General features: G+C 49.8%; 1 protein-coding gene across 2 annotated transcripts in view; it reads right to left on the bottom strand.

Annotated features, from left to right (window-relative positions):
• Positions 1-16,025, bottom strand: part of WNT7B (Wnt family member 7B) — a 99,203-nt gene extending 83,178 nt beyond the window's left edge. The window contains exon 1 of one of the 2 annotated variants that reach the window (XM_068400885.1): positions 15,955-16,025. In XM_068400885.1, the coding sequence (XP_068256986.1) occupies positions 15,955-16,025 (71 nt within the window). Of the gene's footprint in view, positions 1-8,863; positions 8,947-15,954 lie in introns of those variants that run through there. The other variant, XM_068400884.1, reaches the window with a different exon arrangement.
• Positions 16,026-22,454: the final 6,429 nt, after the last annotated feature.

Raw genomic sequence — 22,454 nt, 5'->3', positions numbered from 1 at the left:
TGCGGCAGAGTTACTCCTGCTTTATTAACTTGCTGAGCTGTGGACGTAACCCCAGGGAAGAGAAGCCTTGGGCCCTCAGGGCTGAAAGACAAGATACAAGGGCTTCCCAAAATGCTGCACAGATCTATAGCAATGGCCATCCAGAAGGACATATTTTTGAGTGCCTTTGTTGTGCATTTCCGGTACGTGCTGGTGGAAGATACAACTCATCAGCATTATCTTTGCACCACAAATCTGCCAGTAAAGTCCCTGGAGTTCAAGTAGTTTTGAAAGTGGTGCCACTGATTAGCAACATGGTGGCTCTGCTGCAAATAAAAAATTTGGCATATGCAGTACAGTGACCAGTGGACTTGGTGCCACTTCTCAGGGGAAAATTCTTCTGCCACACGTTAGACATCCGAGGCTAGCTTTTGCCCTCATTTGTACGCTTGCTATACTACTGGATGTCCTTTTTTTCTTATTACTTGGGAACTCAGGGTGAAATTTGACCTTGGACAAAGAGCTAGAACAAAGACTATGTCACCATGATGATTAAGTGGGATTTTTGCATAAATGTGAATTTTATCCTTTGTGGGTTCCTGCCACGAGGGAAATGTGATCCACAAGCATAGGCTGAAGAGAAAATAAATGTTCAAAACTGTAACTATGATGCGGGTACAAACTGTACGCACTATTAAAATTATTTCCAGAAAAAGATACAATAACTCTCTAATTTAGCCTGTCTTCAGATTTTCTAAAGAAGGTATGATTTGCTGTAAAATAATTAATAGGTGATAATCATCTTGCTGTCAGATCCTAGTGGAAGAAAGATTTTTTTATGATGAGAACAACTATTTGGCCGTAACTACCTTAACTTTAGAAAAGCTGCCTATACTCCATTAGAACTGAAGAAGACAGCTAACTTTCAGCTCCATTGCACTATCAAGAAAACTGCCTTTTAGAAAGAAAGCCCAGAGGAAAGCGTGGAAAAGACAACCCAGTGCTTTATCTGAAGGTTTGTCCTAACAACATTTAGGCGGTAACAGAAAAGAGAAGTCATAGAAATACATTGCACATGCACAGAAAAACCTACTGAGAAAATACTTGAAGTCTCTATCTCTAGAATTTCTTCACATTTGCTGTGGTTGAAGTATTTGCAATGCTCCTTATCACAGAATCACAGAATCACAGAATGTTAGGGATTGGAAGGGACCTCGAAAGATCATCTAGTCCAATTCCCCTGCCAGAGCAGGATTACCTAGATCATATCACACAGGAACGCGTCCAGGCGGGTTTTGAATGTCTCCAGAGAAAGAGACTCCACAACCTCTCTGGGCAGCCTGTTCCAGTGTTCAGTTACCCTCACCGTAAAGAAGTTTTTCCTCATATTTATGTGGAACCTCCTGTGTTCCAGCTTGCACCCATTGCCCCTTGTCCTGTCAATGGATGTCACTGAGAAGAGCCTGGCTCTATCCTCGTGACACTTGCCCTTTACATATTTATAAACATTAATGAGGTCACCCCTCAGTCTCCTCCAAGCTAAAGAGACCCAGCTCCCTCAGCCTTTCCTCATAAGGGAGATGTTCCATCCCCTTAATCATCTTCGTGGCTCTGCGCTGGACTCTCTCTAGCAGTTCCCTGTCCTTCTTGAACTGAGGGGCCCAGAACTGGACACAATACTCCAGATGCGGCCTCACCAGGGCAGAGTAGAGGGGGAGGAGAACCTCTCCTGACCTGCTAACCACACCCCTTCTAATATACCCCAGGATGCCATTGGCCTTCTTGGCCACAAAGGCACATTGCTGGCTCATGGTCATCCTGCTGTCCACTAGGACCCCCAGGTCCCTTTCCCCTACGCTGGTCTCCAACAGGTCTGTCCCCAACTTGTACTCATACATGGGGTTGTTCTTGTCCAGATGCAGGACTCTACACTTGCCCTTGTTATATTTCAATAAATTTCTCCCCGCCCAACTCTCCAGCCTCTCCAGGTCCCTCTGAATGGCTGCGCAGCCTTCCAGCACATCAGCCACTCCTCCCAGTTTTGTGTCATCAGCAAACTTGCTGACAGTGCACTCTATTCCCTCATCCAAGTCATTAATGAATATATTGAATAGTACTGGTCCCAGTACCGACCCTTGAGGGACTCCGCTAGACACAGGCCTCCAACTGGACTCTGTCCCATTGACCACCACTCTCTGGCTTCTTTCCTTCAGCCAGTTCACAATCCACCTCACTATCTGATCATCCAGACCACACTTCCTCAGTTTAGCTGCGAGGATGCTGTGGGAGACTGTGTCAAACGCTTTACTGAAATCGAGATAGACCAGATCCACAGCTTTACCATCATCTATCCACCAGGTTATGTCCTCATAAAAGGCTATCAAGTTGGTTGAGCATGACTTCCCCTTGGTGAAGCCATGCTGAGTGCCCCTAATGATCCCCCTATCCTTGATGTGCCTAGAGACAGCACCAAGGACAAGTTGCTCCATTACCTTTCCGGGGATGGAGGTGAGGCTGACCGGTCTATAGTTACCCGGGTCCTCCTTCTTGCCCTTTTTGAAGACTGGAGTCTTCTTATGCATGTGTTGTAGCAAAAGCAAATACGTAGTTGTCTTGACAAGCAGTAGCCAGCAAGTCCTATGTAGCTCTCCACAATGGAGGGAAAACGTATCATTTTACCTTTCGGGGGAGGATTGAAGGGAGAGTAAAAGAGGAGGAAAGGGTGCTAATAACCCTTAAAGGACTGACAAACATTCTCCAGGAACCTGCCTTCCTTGGCTTTTCTTCCAGAGCACTCCTGTGCCTGAGCTCCCTATCTTTCTTAGCCTCCCAATTCTGGACTTGTAAACCTGAAGCTTTCAGTGACAAGTTTGTTCAGCTCATTGCCAGGGTACTCAAATGTGCATGGCACAATCCCAGAACCCAGAAGTCCTGGAGATTTTGCTTTCATGCATAGATATTTTGGTCGTGGTTCTCATGACTAGAGGCCCGGCTGGTTCTCATACAACCCTTCCTTGTAGAGCACTACTGTAATACTATATAAGCTCTATACCTGAGGCATGTTGGGGTAATGCCATACAGGAGGGCAGTGAAGCATCAAGGAGGAAAGAGCAAAAGTAATGAGAAGAATCAAGCAGACAGGTGAACCTGGAGTTGCAAAAAGCCATCTGTCAGGTAGTTAGCAGGTAGAGGTGTCTTGCCAGCATGCATGAAAGACACCAGTGAGAGTCCACTGAGGGTAAAACGACATGCAAAGGTTATGGGCTGAAGAAATCAGACTTGCAACATTAACCAGTTCTGTAATGCGCGGTGTCAGCATGTCTGCAGAACTCCTTTGATCTATAGCTGATCCCAGCTTTCTGTTGCTTGTGGTAACTTGGGAGGACTAGAGGGTTGAGCTGTATTTTGGGGGTTAGGAATCTTTCTGACAGTATTTTCAGTCCAAATTACGCAGTCTCACGCACTGAGAAAACACTTGGCACCATTCTAAATTTAGTGTGCCATATTGCCAGGTATACTTGGTGCATTCTTTCCATTGCATGAAATGTGTTTGTCAAACTGTGTAATTGCAGCTTGCTTTGTTTAGCTCTTTAACACCTCCTTCGAAAGATTGTCTTCTGAGGGACTGGCCTTGTTCTTCGTTTAATATGCAAGCATATCTGCATTTAATATTACCTACTTGTCTGAATATTTCATGTTGCTTTATACCCACTTGTAATATTATGTTAGTAACGCAGCACATGTAATAATTCCACGCTGTCATCCTACAAATTCTGGATGCTGCCACCCTTCCTTATAATTACTTAAGTCATTAGTTTTTTTCAATTTTAAGGCTAGACATCTAATTCTCAGAACCTGCTTGCCACAAAGGATTGAGAGAGGTGCCTACATCCAAATGCATCTGAATTCAAGGATATTCAGAACTTGGGTATTTGGCCTAGACCACGGCAGGGAGAGAGGTGGCCAGTCACAGATTTAGCAAAGCTCTGCAGTTTTAGACATGGAATGTTAGTCTGGGTCTCTCAGAGGAATGGTGAACTTTATCTTCTAGAACTGCCAAGAAGTCATATCACAATCAATCTCCCATCTTTGTGTGGCAGCTTCAGTACACAGAAATAGCCTGCATCAGGCAGATAAGCCAAGCTCACAGTGATTATGGCAGCCTAGCATGCAAATATTATTTATCTTTCTTGTTTCTGCTGAAAAAAAAGTATTAGCTTTAGGTGATCCTGAAAATAGTCGATACCCTTTGGAGGTTCATTTGTTCTGTCTCTAAGCCAGCACATCTCTGGGGGACAGTAAAGTTGAAGTCCTATTCCAAATCCTTTTATAGATTACTATTATTACAGTGTCATGTAAAAGGAGTATCTAAGGACCTCAGCAGAGTTCTCCTCAGGCACAAGATACACTGCACAAATAGAGGTCGAGAGAGCAACATTGCCCTGAAGAGTATGTGGTCTCAGTTATAAGATGAATAAAGTGCAAAAGCAGGGAAATGATAGATTTACACTGCAGACCAGTGTAAATCAACCAGTTTTATCACAGAGGTTGATACAGCCCTGATCTAATCAGGATGGGAAGAGTGGGCTGGGTTGTGTAGCCCTGACTGTATCAGCTAATGTGGGAGCATCAGTCACGGTGGTTGATATTAATAGGAAAGCTGTGCCCACCGCCCCCTTGAAGGGTCTGCTCCACAGAGCAGGCTGGCTGTTATCTGCTTGCGTGGCTCCCTCCCGCGCTGCATAGACTAAGAGACAAGCATCAGGGACTGTCTCCAGCAGTCCTAATCTTTAGGGATTAGGCATGAGTACTTTTCTGTAGGCATATGAAAAATATGCGTTCCTTCTAACCCACTTCCCACGAGTGTGGAGAAGCCCTGTTATAAAGGACGTGGAATTGTAAGGACATGGGAGCATCAGCAGAATGGATGCAAAATGTGAAGAGGATTTTTCTCCCTCTACATTTCCTAACCAGCCAGTAATATCTACTCACTAATATAAATTATTTGCTGTATTATGGTGTTAGAATATGTAGCTGCTTTGAAGACTTATGCTGCTATTACTACATACACACACTCTCCCTCATGAGTTATTCCCAATTGCTTTATAGCAAATAACTGAATTAACTCTCTCTGTGTACCAGCAGATAATCCTTGAAATAAGCTTCTTAAGAACAGACTCTCATGTTGCTGGTGAATGCATCCAACCCTAAAGAAGATGAACAGTGAAAGGAGTACACAAATGGAAAGTTAGACTAGCACCGTCTTCTTTAGAAGGAGCTAAATATGTGTATGTATACAGACACACGCGCACTCAAACATGCACTGCAAGGAACGGTGCCAGGCAGTATTATATATAATCCTGGTTTTTAGACATTTATACTAATTACATCAATATTATTAAATGTCAGCTTTATACTTTAAATATGTAATTGGATTACCAAAATATGTCCAGAGCATTACAATGCATCAATCATCCTACTAGCAGGTATTCTAGCTGCAGTAAGTTTTCTTTTTCAAAAGTCACACACTAATTGCTTTTGGTTGTAAAAAAGTTTGCAGTGTCTCAGAGGGCCAAAGGTTAGTAGGCAGGCACGCCAAAGAAGATTACTTTATCAGATAGCATGCTTACAGTATAGAAATCAATTTTATAAAGGAGTTGGTTCTTTAAACTAATTTTGGATGCAGTCTACTATAACTTAACTTTCTTCCCAGATAGTGCATATAAAACACTGAGGCCCCAGTGCCTTTTTCATTCTGAAAATGAAAATTCATTCTATCATTGCCTTTTTCATTCTGAAAATCCCATTTCGTCACTATGTGATTTTTGCATTACAGCTTTTCTAGCAGAATAAATGAGCTGTATCATGTGTCCCCCCGCACCAAGAGAGACAGAGCACAAACACCCTGTGCTCAGTTTGCTCCTCCACTGCATATTGCCCCTGGTAGGTTCATCTTTATCCCTGAAGGACCAGCAGCTCAGAGGCCAAGGAGTTGTTCCCATGCCAAAGGAGATAGAGATCTCAGGCAAAATTAGTGTAACCATTGACAGTGCATGAGAACTCACTAAATAGCAGCTTGGGAAGCATCCTCCCCTCCAGAGAGTGAGGGTAGCAGAAACAGACACAAGAAGATAATGCTCAAACAGGCTCTACTATGCTTTAATCTTTAAAAGCTACCATTAGTAAGCCAGAGAAGTATATTTACCCACAAGATAAACACCACAAGTTCGCTAGGCTACTATTCATTAGGCACTGAAGTAACTTCTCTTTCTTCAAACTTCCAAACGGGAGAGAGGCAAAGCATCTCAGCGTGTCCAGCTCTCCCCGCCGCTGCTCCGCGCTTACTGGGGGCGAAGAGGGGGGACACAGCTGAGATGCAGCAAACCCAGCTGCGGGCTGGGGCCGGGGGTGGCACGGAGGGACAGAGCGGGGAGCGGGGCGGGGAGCGAGGGGGGGGCCCAGGCAGCCTCTCCCCGCCGGCCCCGGGCGCGCTGCTGCCTCCCCGGGGATGCCAGCCGGCTCCATCCACAGGAGTGATGGATGGAGGGAGGTGCGCGTTGGTTTGGGGCTCCGCTTTGTTGGGTTTCACCTCCTGATCCCTTTCCCTTCTGCTCTGCTGGATTGCAATAGCCACCCCGGCTCCGGCTCCGCGGGTCCAGCTCCCAGTGACCTGCTGCTGAGGGGATGGCGCAGGGAAAGGAGAGGGAGCATTATTTATCCGCAACAACTTCTCATTGTCGCGGGGCAGTGCTCAAAAGATCTCCGAGCAGTTCGCTCTAAATAAAGCAGGCATTGCTTCCCTTGTATTTCCCCTCAGCAGTCGCCTTAGTATTATTATTATACTTCTATAGCTTTTGCTTTCGGACCTTATAATTATGTCACACAGCAAGGGAAACCGCTAGCATCCCAGCATCTGGTGTGCGGTTTAAAACTTTTGTTTCAAGATTTGAACTATTTATAGAAGGAAAACTTTGTAGGATAGTAATTTCCTAGGGTTTTGAGAAAAATATGGCTACACTTATATTAAAAGGGTGTCTTTATTTATTTATTACGACTCCTTCCTCCTGTTTAAAAAATAAAAATAGATAGCACTGCAATTTTTTTTACAAGCTGTTGGGTCACCTACCAGCAGACATATCCCGCCTGTGAATAGAAACAGGCAGCTCTGGCTGGTTTAATCAATAGCATCCAACCAAATTAAACCTAACGTTCTTCCATAAATCAAGCGCCTTTAAAAATCGGTAGCCAAAGCATGTGCATTTCATTAAGAATTAAGAATGTAGAAATAGGCGTTTAGTTTCTCTTTATGGGTGTGTTTATTCCTACTTTTCTTCCATAGCGGTGGGTTATATTTTTCCATAGCCCACAGAAAATACACACACACACACAGAGGAACACGCACACACACGGTTGTTTATATGCACGTGCTCTCGTGCATGCATAGAGAGGAAAAAAATAAGATGTATAGATATATAAATCCACACACAGTTCAGGGGTAGGAGCTCAAATATTGCACCCGCCGGGGTGCAAAAAGGTCTGAGCTCGGCACAGGGGTGGGAAAGAAGGGAAATCCGCCTGGACCCCGCAGCCGAGGGGAATGCGAGGCCGGGGATACCGAGGCGGCTGTTCCCCATCACGGACGGGAGGTGGACCGAGGCGAGGTGAGCCCCTCTGCCGCGGCCCCCGGCCCGCCTGGGCCGCACCCGACCCACCCGCTGCGCTTCCCGGAGCTCCCCCCGGCCCGATTCCCGAGTCCCGGCACGGAGGGGCTCGCCGTGCCCGGGGCTGGAGAGATGCTCAAGGGAGGGAAAAGAGTCCCAATTTTCAACCGGCTCCACCGGCCGGGAGACCTGCCGCCCCCAGCGCTCTCCCCTCCCCACGGCTGCCCCAAAGCGTGGTCAGGTCTCGCCCGGAGTGCGAGAGAGCAGAAGCCCTTGACAGCTCCCCGGCAGCCCCTCCGGGCTCCGGCGTGCAGCCCCGGCCGGGCCCGGCTCCCCTCGGCTCCGCGGCTGGCCCGCGCCAGGATCCCGGCCCGCCACCCCCGACCCCCTAACGCGGCGCCCGGCGGGGACAGAGACCTGCCGGGGGACCTGCACGACGGCGGACACTATCTCCGCAGCCCGCACGGACTAAGCCCAGCCGCTACTTATCCACCGCAACGTTAGATACAGATATAGATATTAAAAAAAAAGAGACCGAAACTCCTTGCAGTCCCACCCACCGACTCTCATTTCCCCCACCCCTACCTCCACCCCCTTCCTCACAAGGAAAAGGTCCTGGAGCCAGCTCTAACTGCGGGACTGGAGATCCCTCCGGAGCAAAAGCAGCCGGCTAGCAAGCGCCTCCGCGGCCGGGGGGCTCTCCCCGGGCTGCGGGGCTGGGCGCTCGCCGCCGGCTGCAGCAGCCCCCCCCGCTCCTCGGGATCTCCGCGCAGAAACACACTTCCCCCGACGACTGCGAAGCGATGCCCGTCTCCGCTTTAGCAGGAGGAGGAGTCGGGGTCGGAGTCCCCAGGGGAGCCGCCGGCCGCTCCGAGCCCCGTGCCCCGCCGCCCTCCAAGGTGCGCCGCCCCCGCTGCGAGCACGCCGGGCCCCGGCCCCGCCGGCGGGGCAGCCCCGGGAGTTACCTGGCGGTGTGCACCTTCCCTCGGCACCGGCTCCCACCAGCAGCGCCAGCACCGCCACCAGCACAGGCACCTCCGCCGCCACCACCACCACCGCCACCACCGCCACCACCATCCTCACCACCACGCACCGCACGGAGCTGCCGCCCGTGCTGGCTTCTCCCGGCTCCCTCTGCTTGCTTTGCGCATTGCCCCTGGCTAGCTGCTAGCGGGGTCATTTCAAACAGTATTTTGGAAAAAAAAAAAATCTGGATCACTTACAGGTAACTCCCACTGGTAAGGATGAGGAAAATCTGAGGGTAATACACTGAGAGTAACACACTGCGAGATGAAAAAAGGATCATGGCTGAATCCCGTTTACACTCTTGGAGTTCGCTTCCTTGGTTATTCCTTTCTGGCCCCCCCTGGTCGTAATTCCCCACCCTTTTTGGTGTCAGCTGTGGCTTGAATCTGAGTTGGAATCCAGTCCCTTGGGCTTGGGGGGGCTTTGTCTGTTTGTTTGTTTGTTTGTTTGTATTGTGTCTAGTATTCCCCTGGTGCTAATGCTGCTCCCTGTGCAGAGTATATGCTGCTGCTGCTGCTCTCGCTGCTGCTGCTGCCTCTGGGCTCCTGCCTGTCATGTCTCAGTGGTTGGAAGTTGTTACAGTGGGCTCTCGTGTTGGAATGAGGATGGTTTAAGGGATTTGGATGGCAGAAAGTGCCTCTCTCTCTCCCCCCCCCCCTCCCCTGTAACTCTCCTGAGACTCGGGGCTGCCATTGGGCAGTCAGTCACTGCAATCCGCCTACTTTTTTTTCTCTCCCTCTCCCTCTCTCTTTTTTTTTTTTTTTTTTTTTAAAGGGGAGGATGACAATGGAGAGACACTGTTCTAGTCCGGGCCGCACTGAAGCCGCGCTCCCTGGCTGAGCCCTCTCCGCACGCCTCGCCCCGCCAGCGCTCCTCACCCGCTTCATGGGGCGTTTTTCAAGCTCTCCCTCGGCAGGCTGCGAGCGACTGGCTCCCTGCCTCTGCCCTGGCACCCTTTCAGCTCGCCCTGGGAGAGATCCTGAAGGAGCTGGCAGCTCCCAGCTCCGCTCTCGGTTAATTGTTTTATTATGGGCGGTTGCCCCAGTTCCCCCGAAGGGCTACGCAGTCGCTCCAGCCTCGGCAGGGGTTTGGCTCTTGTTGTCCCCGGTGTTGAAAATTAAGCTCCGGTTTCAGGAGGATCTTTCAAAAAAAAAAAAAAAAAAAGACGTATATGTTGTCGTAGCCCGCCGGAGTGAGAAATACAGACATGCACACTCGTAGCTTCCTGGCGAGATTGGATTTCGTGTGAGAGAAGGGGAGGGAGAGGACTGGTGTGAAACAGCCGGTGTAGGGGGGCGGCCGGGGGGCGCAGCGCCTCGCCGGGGAGGGACCGCCTGCCGGCGGCTCTCGGGTCCCGGCACCTCTCGCCGCTCCCTCAGGAAGAGCTAGCGTCTCCTCTCTTCCTTCTCCCTCTCTTCTTCCTGAGAAGATGCCAGTCCGAAGAGACGTTTCCCGGCAGGTTAGTTGCCTCTCCCCTGCCTTTCCCCCGAGCCGGGCGGCTCCTGTCCCTCGGGACTGCCGCGACCCGGGTCCAGGGGATGCTCGACCCTTCCTCGCTCCGGCGGGCGGGAGCCCTTCGCCCCACGTAGCCCAAACCGTGCAGGAGACAGTCGCTCTTCCTCTTCGCCTCGTTGGGCGTTTGTAGTGGTGGGAGAGATGGAAAGACGTGAGCTGCGGATGCCGGGGTTAGCGTTTGAAAACGAACCCCGAAAGAGAAACGTGCACCGCAGATAATTTAACACAAATGCAGCCTAAATGAGCAAGAACCAGTCTCCGAAGTCTCCTCGGTCCGTAAATGTTCGTCTCAGGTTAATTGCCTAATGACTGAAGGAGCTTTCTTGGCCAAGAGCTCTTCCAAACACCTTGGGAACACCTCCTCTAGTTAACCAGTCCCGGCACATGGGTGCAGCTGCCTCAGTGACATAACGAAATATTCCTTCAGACGGAATGGGAATTGCAGAACTGGTGTAAAAACATTGTCTGGTGCCCAATATACGATAAAAGTCTTCTCGGGGTTTGGTTTCATTCAACCACTTTCACCTACAAGGTGAGCGCAGACGCTGGGACAGTCAACGTCCTTTTGAGAAACGCTAATCTCGGTTAACAAGAGACAGAAGCTTAAGCCTTTCAACGATTATTTACATCCCAGAATCGTCTTATTTATAATTATTTAAGATTCTAAAAATCGTCGTATTTATATTTCTCTGTGTGTGCGCGTATATATATATATATATATATATATGGACATATACATGTGTATCTCCTGTAATGCCCGTTCTCCCTCTCAGACATGCAGGCTGTGGTTGGGGCAGCTGTGCTGAATGTGAACTAGGAGAACGGGTAGCGACTTTTGATGTTTTATTTCTATCATTTGTTCGGCTTCGGATATATTTTTAAATGTGCATCTGGTTTTAAAGATGTGCCTGGGGGAAAGAAGAAAAAAAATGTGAATTGTAAAAATTAAAAGCAAAGGCTGGCGATGGAAAACTTTGAACTGATGCTGGCAGAGTTTGACCCAGTTCAGCTGAAACGAAGACGGTGTACCAAAATCCACAATTTTCAGATCGAAGCTGGTTTTATCCACAGCTTAGCTTAGCTGTATAGGGGGAGGAAACTTGTATAAAAGGAACCAAAGCGTGCCGTTTCTTTTCGGGAAGTTAAATTTTATTCTAAAACCACGGGCCGGTTATTACGTCAGAAAATTAGTGATGATGATGATGATGATAAGAATAACCAGCTAAATTCCATCCACATGGTTTCTATATGTATGGCAGCCGGGGGCAGCGAGAAATGCACTTGTTTTGGTGATGGAAGACGAATATATTCCCTTCAATAAAATGATGTGGCACTGGAGGAAAGGGTCTTGTCGGTAACTCATAATATGGGCGTTTATGCGTCTGTCGTTCCCTCTTCCACAAACACGTGTATTTTGGACAAAACTGTGGCAGAGCGGCACTGAAATGGTTGCTGACACCATAGTCGGGCAGATGAAGCAGAGCAGGCACGAATAAAGTATTTCTTTTCTTTTTCTTTTATCTGTCTATTCCCAGCTGCGGTTTCTTTCTTACGCCAAAGCGGGAGAGTGCCCGGCACAAGAGCACGTCGGAAGACGGTAAGAGCTGTGAAGGTACGCCCGGTAGGCAGGTAGGCAACACACCGGACTCCTTTCTGGTCGGAACCGGGTATTTCTTGTAGCTTACCGAGCTGCAAGTCTAGTGCCAGGGGAGAGAAGCGGGGGGCGGGGAGGGGAGGCGGTGGGCAATGATGAATCTCTTGTAATTAGCAGATGTCCGATTGGCGGGGAGGCGGCGGCACAACGGAGGGTGACCTTGGAGGGGCCGGGGAGCGTCTCGTCCCGCTGGGGGAACTGTGCCAGGCAGCCCCGGTGCCGCAGCGCACCGTCCGGGGCTCCGAGCGTAAACCCCATGGGTGTCCTCCCGCGGCCTCGCCGGGGCTCCCGGCGCTGCCACGTGGTGCCCGCCGTCGAGGCTGCCTCTGCCTGCCGCGGGGACGGGGGGCGCCGAGCCGGGTCACCAGGCTCACCGCGGCCGGACAGCCTCTGGGATGGGCGAGGGGAACGGGTTTTCGTTGGCGTTCATTGCAAACGCCGCAAAGCCAGGGCGAGCTTCGCCGTAGGGGAGACGAGTGGGGTCGGCTGGCCCGTTCCCCGCCGCAGCGTCCCCGGGAGTCCCGATAGGGAGCGGCGTGCTTCGGCCTCCCCAGGATGGGCCGCTTTGTGCTCGGTGCCCGCAGCTCTATGCGCCCCCAGCTCCGCTCGGCTTTGCCTCCGGGGCACGGAGGAAGTGTCCCCGCCTCCCCCCGAAGGGGTGCCGGCGCCTTTCGGTGCTCCCTTGGGCAGCGCCGGCTCCCACCGCCTGCAGCCCTCGAACCGCACCTTGACCTCCTCCCCCCGGGTGTGGGGGGGTCCTCTCCGCTCCCCTTGGCGCTGCCCCGGCTGCCCCTCTTCTTTCCCTCCAGTAAAGATAAAGAGGAAAAGGGTGGGGTTTGCCCCCAGAGCCGTGATCCGAGCACTGCCCGCGGCTCCGTCTTTCCGAAGGTCATATCGTTCATCCCCAGAGCATCCGCTGTGGTTTGCATCTGTGGTACAGCTGTGATTTTTAACTTCCCACGTATTTGTTAATTAAACTGGAGCCGAGCGCTCTGCGATCTTCGCAGGAAATATTTCTGTTTCAGCCCTGCTGCTAGCCGGGGTCAGTAATTGATGTGATCTATTTTCGCGAGGGGATACGTGGAGTCAGCAGGATTGCAGACGCTTGACGCTTCGCTGCCTGGACGGAAGCGTCATCGACAGAAATATCAAGGGATGCTTCACCTCAAGCCTCTCTCTCCGGTAAAGTCGAGGATAGGAAATAGAAATGGGAACGACGGGAATTCCCTCGGAAGGAGGAACTACCTGAGCGGGATCTTGCTCTCTCCTCCCGAATGGACATAGCGGGTTCTTTATAGTACCCTGCCATGTCATTCCATGGGACACCCCCCGCCCCGTCCAACAGCTGGGTGAATACTTATGTATTTATTGCGCTAATTTCTCTGCCCCCGGTCTCATGTTTGCCACTGGAAGTGGAGCTTTTAGCACGTTTTATTAAGACATGAACACGTGTTCCGCAGCAAAGAAAAAAAAAAAGGCGCCTGCCAAGCCTCTTTGCTGTCGCTGGCACAATGGCTCTCTCCTTCACCCTGCAAAATAAACCTAATGCACTGGAAGACAAACTACATTTTATCTCACTTCATCTCCCCCTCTTTTCTATGCAAAGAGCTCACTAGAAAAGGTATCATTACACTCAAAGGATATGGTTTCAACAAAATGGTAGTTCCAGTGGTTGATGAAAGAGGAAATAATTGCATCCCACATGCCTAGCCTAGAAGTAGCCCTGGATCTCAGAGCAAATTTCTCTCCTATTGTTCAGAGAAAGTGAAGTATCCTCATCGCCTTACAGGCACGGTGATGGATCTGATGGGATTTCTGTAAGGGCTTTTACTGTTCCTGCTATCCACTCAGTTTTACTTCCAGGCTCAGTCCAACAGCATTCTTGTGATTTTTGCTCTGAAGCCCCTTCTAAAAGAGCCACAATCTATTTCGGAAAGAGATCTGCCTTCCAGACTGTAACATGTGCCCAATCTTCTGTTTCCTTAAAAAATAAAACCGCAGTGAAAGCGAATAGCAATATCATTACCCTGATTTTGCAAAGCATTCTCTTTGAGCTCGCCTGCCTCTCTGTGAGGGATGTGTTGTACGAAGTCCTCCAGCTATTGAAGTAGATGGGGTGTCTCCGTCATCTCTTTATTTATGGATACACAGCCCCACCAAACTCACTTCTCATCTAAACCCCTGTCAGTCTGAGCCTGGAGGACGACAGAGCCCATCGCTGCCGACCACAGCTGCGACAAAGGGCGGCGCAGGTATTTAGCCCCGCAGAGGTTACAGCACCGAACACACCCTCCTGTCTCCCGCAGGCAGAATTCGGGGCTACCCCCGGGCATGTGCGCCGGCCAGGGCAGGGGTGGGAGCGGGCTCCTCACCGGGGCGGGGCAGGGGGCAGCGCGGAGGGCGTCTTCCGCGCCCCCTCCGCGTCCGCGCATCCTCCGCGAGTCGACTGCGGGACAGCGCCGTGCTCTGCCGGCCCCTGCGGCGGCACCTGTGGCTGTGGGGGCGGGCTGAGAGCAGTCCCAAAAATAAATAAAGAAATAAGCAAATACACAGAGGGATGCAATCCCGCCGGTGCCCGCCGAGCAACCTGCTGGGGACCTCCCGGAAGGCAGACCGTGGCTTTCGCCGGCAGCGTTGCCCTTGCCGCCCGCAGTTGGGAGAGCTCCCGGTGGGGGGCACCGGCCGTGCTTGGGCAGCGCCGCTTCCCTTCTCATCCCCGAGGAGCCTGATCTAATTCCTCCGCCCCCGGTGTAACCTTAATCCTCAGGTCTGGCGTGCTCCCTCTTGCAGATTTCCTCTCTTCCCCCGCCAGCCCCTTCCTCCCCGCCGCTGCCCGGGCTGCTGACAGCGGGGACGGGGCTGTCCCCGCCGCGCATCATGCCCGGAGCAGGGCCCCGGGGTGGGGGGCGGGCTGCGCGGCCCCAGCAGGTCCCGGCGGCCGGGCGGGCAGGGTCGGGCAGTTCCCCGCTTGTCGCTGCGCCGCTGCCGCTGCCTTCCCGCTCCGGGACGGGACGGAACCGAACGGGACGGGACGGGGTGCTGCGCCGCGCTGCCGGCCGGCCTGCCCGTCCCTCCGGGGAATCGCCCCCGCTCTCCCGCCTTTGGGGGCTGCCCTTTGGCTCCCCCCTTTCTTCCCCGTATTGATTTCACGGTGGGAAGCGAGCGTTTTTGGATTGCAACTCACCTTATGCATTCTTGATCATTTTAAAAAAAAAAAAATCCCGCAGCTACGCAAAGACAGGATCTTTAAAGAGTTTGTAGCTCGACAGGTAAGGACTCGGCTGGGGCTCAGGAATGTGGAAATTCAACTCAAGTCAGCCTACTGCGACGAGCAATATTAATAAGGGCATACAGGTAAGGGGGGGGAGAGGCAGAGGGAGAGAGGGAGAAACTTGGCAACTAAAATAACACAGTGATCTCGATCGCGGTGATCAAATACCGAGGAGAAAACAGCGGCGTTCCCGGGAGCCCCCGCTGCCAGCCGGCCTGCGGGCCCCCGAGCCGGTCCCGTCGGTGGAGCCCGCTCGGCTTCTCGGTCGCTTCAGCGCCGAGGTAGCCGGACCAGTTGTCAAGTTAATTTCAACACGTCCGTGTGATGGATAGAAACGCAAATTGTGTCTAGGCCTGCATAAAACAAATCCCTGAGTGCAGGTTCAGAGCAGGGATTCCCCTCCTCCCGCCCCTTTCGCCTTTTTAATACCTAAGCTCTGCTCTATTGTCCCAGCAGCAGCGGCTGAGTTAACTCTGTCAGGCTGCTTTTTTTTTTCCTTTTTTTTTTTTTTTTCTGAGGGTACTGTACGCCAGAGATAATATTTAAGTTCGCTTAAGCAGTACAAACTAAAAGGATCCGTCATCACCCGCGACTGGCTGCCTGCAGGCTCGGAGCTGCCGGAGCGCCCCGTCGCCGGGCATCGCCCCGCCGCCCTGCCCCGGCACTGGGGAGAAACACGGGCCCGCTTCTGGGGGCTGCCACCGCTTGCACACCCATGGGAGCGGGGCAGAGAGAGAGAAATAATCACCTTTTCTTTTTTTTTTTTTTTTCCTTTGCAACATTTTGTTCACAACTCTATAATAACGTGACACAAAAGCCAAGGAGATTTGTCGTGCACAAGGACTTACCCTAATTTGACATAGATGACTCCAAAGCATAGAAACACGTAGAAAATCCACTTCCGAAAGTTTCTGTGCATGATCTAGAGAATGGACTGAGCCATAAAAATTGCACAAAAAGTCGAACTGATCTTGTCGATTAAATCCCAGTCAAGAGCATTGCTGAAGCTACCCAGAAGCAAAGCCGGCCAAACTGTAAAAAATCAACACCGCCCAGATAAGCAGCTCTTCCCAGAGCCATGGTGACCGAAACCGGCTCCGATTTTAAAGCTGAAGAGGGAGGAAAAAATAGAAAGAGCTGCTCAAAACGGTAAAACAAAAACCCAAGACAGTCAGTCTCAGGGAGAAAATGAGCAAGCACTGATCTTGATCAACTGCCTCATAGAGCCCTGAAGTTCAATGTGTTTTTACTTGTTCTGACTTCCCCAGGTAACACTACGTATCTTGCAATCTATGGCTCCAGGTAGGAGGATCTCTCTCTCTCTCTCTCTCTCTCCCCCCTCTGCTCTTCCCCCCACCCCGTATGTGTCAGGATCTAATACATATCTTATCTGTCTGTGTGCATGTGCGTGTGCGAGTTCTGCGTGTGTTTGTGTTTCAGAAGGCATGTCCTTAAGCCGGAGTGTTGGGGAAAACACATGAAACGTATCCAATAAGGGAAATAAAGGACTCGTCCTCTCAAACCGAAGCATTTTTTCATTTCCTCTAGTATGGTAAAGCGGCTGGATTTGCAATGTACGGACTTCGCAAAAGAGATTGTTAAAACTTTTTTTCTTTCTTTCTTTTTCTTTTTTTTTTTTTTCTAATCAGAAAGAGGCAGACGTTAACCCCCGTTTGCTTACAGCTCCGTATCCTAAAAGGCGATGTGTGTGTGTGCGCAGACTATTTCTCTTTGACCATCCGACCCTGCTGTAAACAAACGCTTGTCACTAAATTTGATTTCATTTTCCACAGTAAGAAAACATTCTTCCTCCTTTAAGAAGCAGATATACTTGGCTCTTAACACGAGTTTAGGATATTCAGTTTGCTGCTCCTAGGGAGATTAAGGGCTGGGACAAAAACTCACTTTGTGTTCAGACACTTACAGTCAAGCAAGGCTTCCTTTGCTTTCTGTCTTTTCTTTCTGTCTGTCTTTTATTTCTTTCTCTGTCTTTTCTTTCTTTCTCACTGATTTCTGAGCTGTTCAGTTTACTCCTGCAGTCTGTGGAATTATCTATTCCAGTCTACTACACAATGTGTGCCTGTCTGGAGGCATAGAGCTGCATGCATATGCACGCTTAAATAGCACTCAAATACAAGTTTGTGGGCTGTGGTAAGTTATATAGAGATGGATAAACCCGTGCACCTATGCCCACTTATACACATACATTTATGTACGTGTAATAGCGCTAAACACAGATAGCTCTAGGCATCTCTCAAAGAGAATCGGCTAAAACACACACCAATAAAGGCTGAAAGGAAAGCAGGCAGTGACAAGCAAGCAAAAGATGTTGAACACAGAACTTCATCGTAAAGTATCTATCCTGACGGAGAAAACAAAGGATTTCTTAAAGCCCAGCCGTGCTGCCGTGGTTGAAGAGATGCACTGTGAAACCACAAGTCGTTTTTAGATGACTCCCACAGTCAACGCTGCCCGCACCTTGCCATCACCCACCCAGCTCCCGAAAAGTGGGTCTCCTCGGATCGTAGAGATCCCAAGCCGGTCCCTGGGAAGGGGAAGCAGAAGCGAAGCGGGACAGAGAAGGGCCCTGCTGTGGGGGAGGCTCATGCCGAGACCCCGGGACAGACGGAGGTGGCCGAGCCTGCCCATCCCACTGCTGCCCCTCGCTCTCTCTCCCTGCTGATCGATTTCGCTCTGCCTTTCCCCCCGCATCCCTCACGGTTTATTTTTTAATAATAAACGCTCCGGCTCTTGCAGGCAGCCGGCCCTCCTCCGGAACGCTTCTGCTACATTTTTGCTAATACCCCACTGTGAACAAATTGTCCGTTTAAAATGCTGCGTTTTCCTTTCACGCTCTTTCTCTTGTATTTAAACGTCCTTTATTCTTTACCCCCCCGACCCAATACCACTTTTTTTTTTTTTTTTTTTTTTGCATCCCCACTATTTTTTAAAGTGTTTTTAGGTAAGATGAGGCCATGTTTCCCTTTTGCGAAACCATTTCTCCAAGAGCCTCATACCTTTACCCAGAGCTGCCATCCGAACTCTTCAACCAATACCCAGAGGGCATTCAAGATGCAGCCCCCCCCCCGCACCCCCGCCGTTTTCTCCTGTTTTTGAAGCTTTTTTCAGGCGAGATCCCCCGCTCTCCCCCGAGAGCTCCAGACGGAGGAGCCGAGCCCCCGGGCGCCCGCGGGGCGCGGAGCGGGCGCTGCCCGGGGCCTGGGCGGCGGTGGGAGGCACGGGGGAACGCAAAGGCCTTCCCTCCGGCCCGGGCGGGAGGAGGCGCGGCGGCCGAGCCGTGCCCGCGGGCGGCGGCAGGGCCGAGGCGGCGGCAGCGGGCAGTGGCGGGGAGCCCCTGCCCCAGGCCCCGCGAACACCGGCGCGGCGCTTTGCCGCAGAGAGCCGTGCCGGGGCGGCGTCCCGCGGGCTAACACCGCCACCCAGGGGCGGCAGCCGGCGGCGCCGGCCGGGCCGGGCTGGGCCGGGCCGGGGCGAGGCGGGCCCGGGCGGCTCGGCGAGGGGCGGCTGGGGAGACTAGTGGGGGCGGAGGGCGCGGGCGTGCTCCCCGTTCCCGCTGGGCCGTGATGGGATCATAAGCCGCAGTTCCCCGGCCTCTGCCCCGCACCGTGGGCCAAGCAGGCCGGCCCCCGCCGCGGCCGCCGGCTTTAAGAGCGCAAAATCTAGGTGTTGCCCGTGGGCTGCCTCCCTTTCCTCTGCAGCCCCCCACCCGCGCACAGACCGGGGCGTGGGTGCGGAACCAGCGCGGAGGGGCACGCTTCCTCTGGCCGTGAAGCTGGCCGCTTTGCACAGAGGAATTAGTCATTTGCTGCCCAGGGAGATTAGGAAAGACAGAGGGGCTCAGCAACACAACTGGTAGTTGCTGTTTCTTTGAAGATCGCTTATACGGGTTTGTCTGCCTTTTTTTCTCCCAAAACCCGTGGAAGTAGGACCGCAGTTCAGATTGCCTCCGTCTCCCCAATGACTGCTGTACTCATCAGGCTAGATATATTTGCTGCTTTGAACGGGACAGCCTTTTCCATATTTGCATGCAAACCCAAGGAATTTCAGCAAAATAAATTAAACTAGATTGTGTCTAAACTAGCTGGGAGATAGCATCCTTTTCAGGGCAAAATCTTTTTGTATTTTTGACCCTTATTCCACTGTTATCTTCAGCTAATTGATTTGAATATGCTGGGCTAGGGAAAAATGAGAAATTCCTTCAAGTATCAGTTTAACTATTGATGAAAGCTTAGGCTGAGGATAAGAAGATTTCATGAAGCTTAATAATTCTGTGATTTAAGAAAAAAACCCTGTAGAATATTAAAATAGGTAAGTCTCACATTAGCATCCAGAAATTCACAGTTACTTAACTTTATAGGCAAAATATGTAAAGCTCATTGAACTACTTTAAACAAATACCACCTTAGTAATGCTAAAAGCCTTGCTGAAAATAAGGTAATATTCATAAATACAAAAGCATTGGTAGATGTGTGCTGAAACCATTTGCTGAATGCTCTTTTAGTGCACAATCATTATTTATTTCTCATCCAAAATAATTGGCATGGTACGTGATACAGTCGATTGAAAATTCAGTAATTAATTTTTCCACCCATTGACCTTCTGCTGACAAAGCTTAACATTTGCTTCTCTAAACCTGCAGAAGGAAAGGTCATCTACACCACACCGCTGCCTGGTCCCCGTACCTCCTCATAGCCTTTTGATAAAATGGCTTCTGTGGTAAAGTATTTCGAAGGCCTGTTGGACTTCAGCTTTCACAATCCATCACAAATGCATTTACGCCTACTCCAACTGGAGAGGCTTTTCCTGCACCCAGGGATGAGAACCCAAGTGACCTTCAGAAGTCACCAGTCAGGCTGCGAATTTCTCTGACAGCTTAGTCAACAGGAGGTAACTACTGGGTGTGCAGTTACTCAAGGGTAACTTGGGTGTCACTCTCTTAAAAAAATGGAGGTGACAGGAACGAGATTCACTGGTTGAAGCATGAGTCTCATTTTATCTCAGACTGCACATCACCCGTACTGTGCCATAAGGGACACAGTGCTGTTAGTCTGACCTGGGCTACTACGGCTTGTAGGGCCTTACAGACAGGGGAGTCTGTCCCAGCAGGAGGAGCAATCCTCACAGTATGAGGAGAGCTTTACAGCCAGCTGTAAAGCTCCATAAATGTAAGTATGAGAAGTGGTGAAGCAGAAAGGAATTTTAAACTGTCAGTCACAACTCACATCATCTTCCCTAGAGCTTATTTCCAAGCACAGTGTTCAAAATCAGAACAAATCCTGTGAAATTTCTGGGGAATGCAGAAAACAGGGATAATTCCTCTGTGACAGGCTGCTTTACGTGCCTTTCTTTTCTTTCTGTACCACTTAGATCAATCACAGGTAACTAGTACGCTTCTTACAGGTCCCAAAGGCTAACAGGGAAAATCCAGCTGCATTTATCCCAGCCAGCCACTGTCTGGCACTGTTGCTCCACACAGTTGTAGATGAGGGCCTCATCTAACACTAACAAAATAAAAGCACAAAAATGTTCTGGGAAAATATACCCAGTATATGTGGTTGAAAAAGAAAGAGAGGAAAAGAACTGAAAGAAGAAAAATGAAAATAAGAAGTGTACAAAGAGAGGTATCTTATAGCTGACCAGGATCTTACACACAATTGACATGTGTTCTTAACAAATGTGTATGCTAAGCATATGCATTTACTACTAGTCTTTAATATTTTGTATGTATGTTACCAGGCCTTTGCACATGAAGCCTTTTCTTAGATTACTCTCTCTCATTTACCCCACTGCTTCCTAGGTCTAAGATGTCCATTCTTTCTGAGAGACTACCAAACCCACCGTCTGCCTCTGGAGCCTTTTTTAAGACCCAGGATGTCCTTCAGTGAGCTTCTCATGCCAAGCCCTGTTCTCATCATCTGTTTTTTGAGCTTTCATTCAGCAGAAGGGTACGAAACTCATCTGATGAGTGATTATGCCCTTGGGACATACATGTGGCAAGGTGTCCAGCACAGCACCAATTAATGACAATAAAAATTTTCCTCCAAGGTCAAGGTTTGAATCTGGTCTTAAAGAGTAACTAAATTTTCCATTGCTGCTCTTGTTGTTCTCTTACTTGGTATTATGCAAAACAGCATCTGTCCACACCTTTGATTACCACTGGCTTTCGTCTCAGTTCCTTCCCTGTTGTCCATTCCCTGTTTCTCTCCCTCTTTTTCTTTCCTCTCTTTTACATCTCATTACCTGGCATATATTCTCCTTCCTAGTGTATTTGTCTTCCTGTAACTCCTAAACCTGCTAACACTTCATCAGTTTAGCAGACACCAGATTAGATTAATAAGTAACATAGGTGTTCATGCTCAGTTGCTTCATGTTTCACATTTTCAGGTTAATCCTGGTTTTAAAATTTTTGTTTACTTTTTGTTTCATCAAAGTTGAGAGGCATTTCGGGCCACAGAAATGTATACTTAGATACATTACACGTGTCTGGGGTAAAAGAATGAAATGGAACTAACAGACTTCCTCGCTAACTCCTCCCTTGCTAAATGGATCTTTAGTGGCTTTGTTGCACTGGACTTAATATAATTTTAGATTCTTTCTTCTGTTCTTCATGAACTGGCTTCTTACTCCATTGGCTATGTTAGTCTGAAAGATTCTCGGCAGAAGAAGGTTCAGCAGTTAAAATGTAATGTGAGTCAGCAATATCATATAGTTGCAAACAAAGTTAAATACTATGAATAAACTGGCATATTGTACATACATGTTGTATGGGAACTAATCCTTTTTCTCTTTGCAGAAGTAGGAAGCCTAGACTGATGGATGAACTGTGTCTTCTGGGCAGCATACTTCAAGAAGGATATAGATCAACTGGAGGTGACCCAGGGGCGAACAATAGGAAGATGTGTAGAAGACACGATCCATGAAGAAAAGTTGAATTAGCTGTGTTTGTTTATTTTTACAGAAACATGGACTGAACAGAGAGAGGATAATAGTCTTCAAATGTGCAAAAAACAGGTCACAAAGATGGCAAGCTAAGGAATTGTTGTACACAGACACAGGAGATAAATGGATTTGAGCAGCATTTATACAAAATTAGGTTAAGAATTTGGGAAAAATCTTCCCAAGATTTACAATCAGGCTAAGTAAACATCTACAGAAATTTAGTAGTACGGGATCCTACCACAGGCTACAAGCATCAAGGTCCCTTTTAGGCACGATGCCTATGATTCTGTGACAGCTTTCAACCACTGTGCTGTGAAAATTCTATTCTCCTTCATAACGCATAGCAAGATATAAAAATAAACCTTCCCAACTTACTCCAAAAGAGTTT

The sequence above is a fragment of the Nyctibius grandis genome, chromosome 5 (assembly GCF_013368605.1).
Source record: "Nyctibius grandis isolate bNycGra1 chromosome 5, bNycGra1.pri, whole genome shotgun sequence".
NCBI lineage: Eukaryota > Metazoa > Chordata > Aves > Nyctibiiformes > Nyctibiidae > Nyctibius > Nyctibius grandis.
Note: the sequence above shows the minus strand (reverse complement) of the source record. Positions and strands in the feature narration are given on the sequence as shown.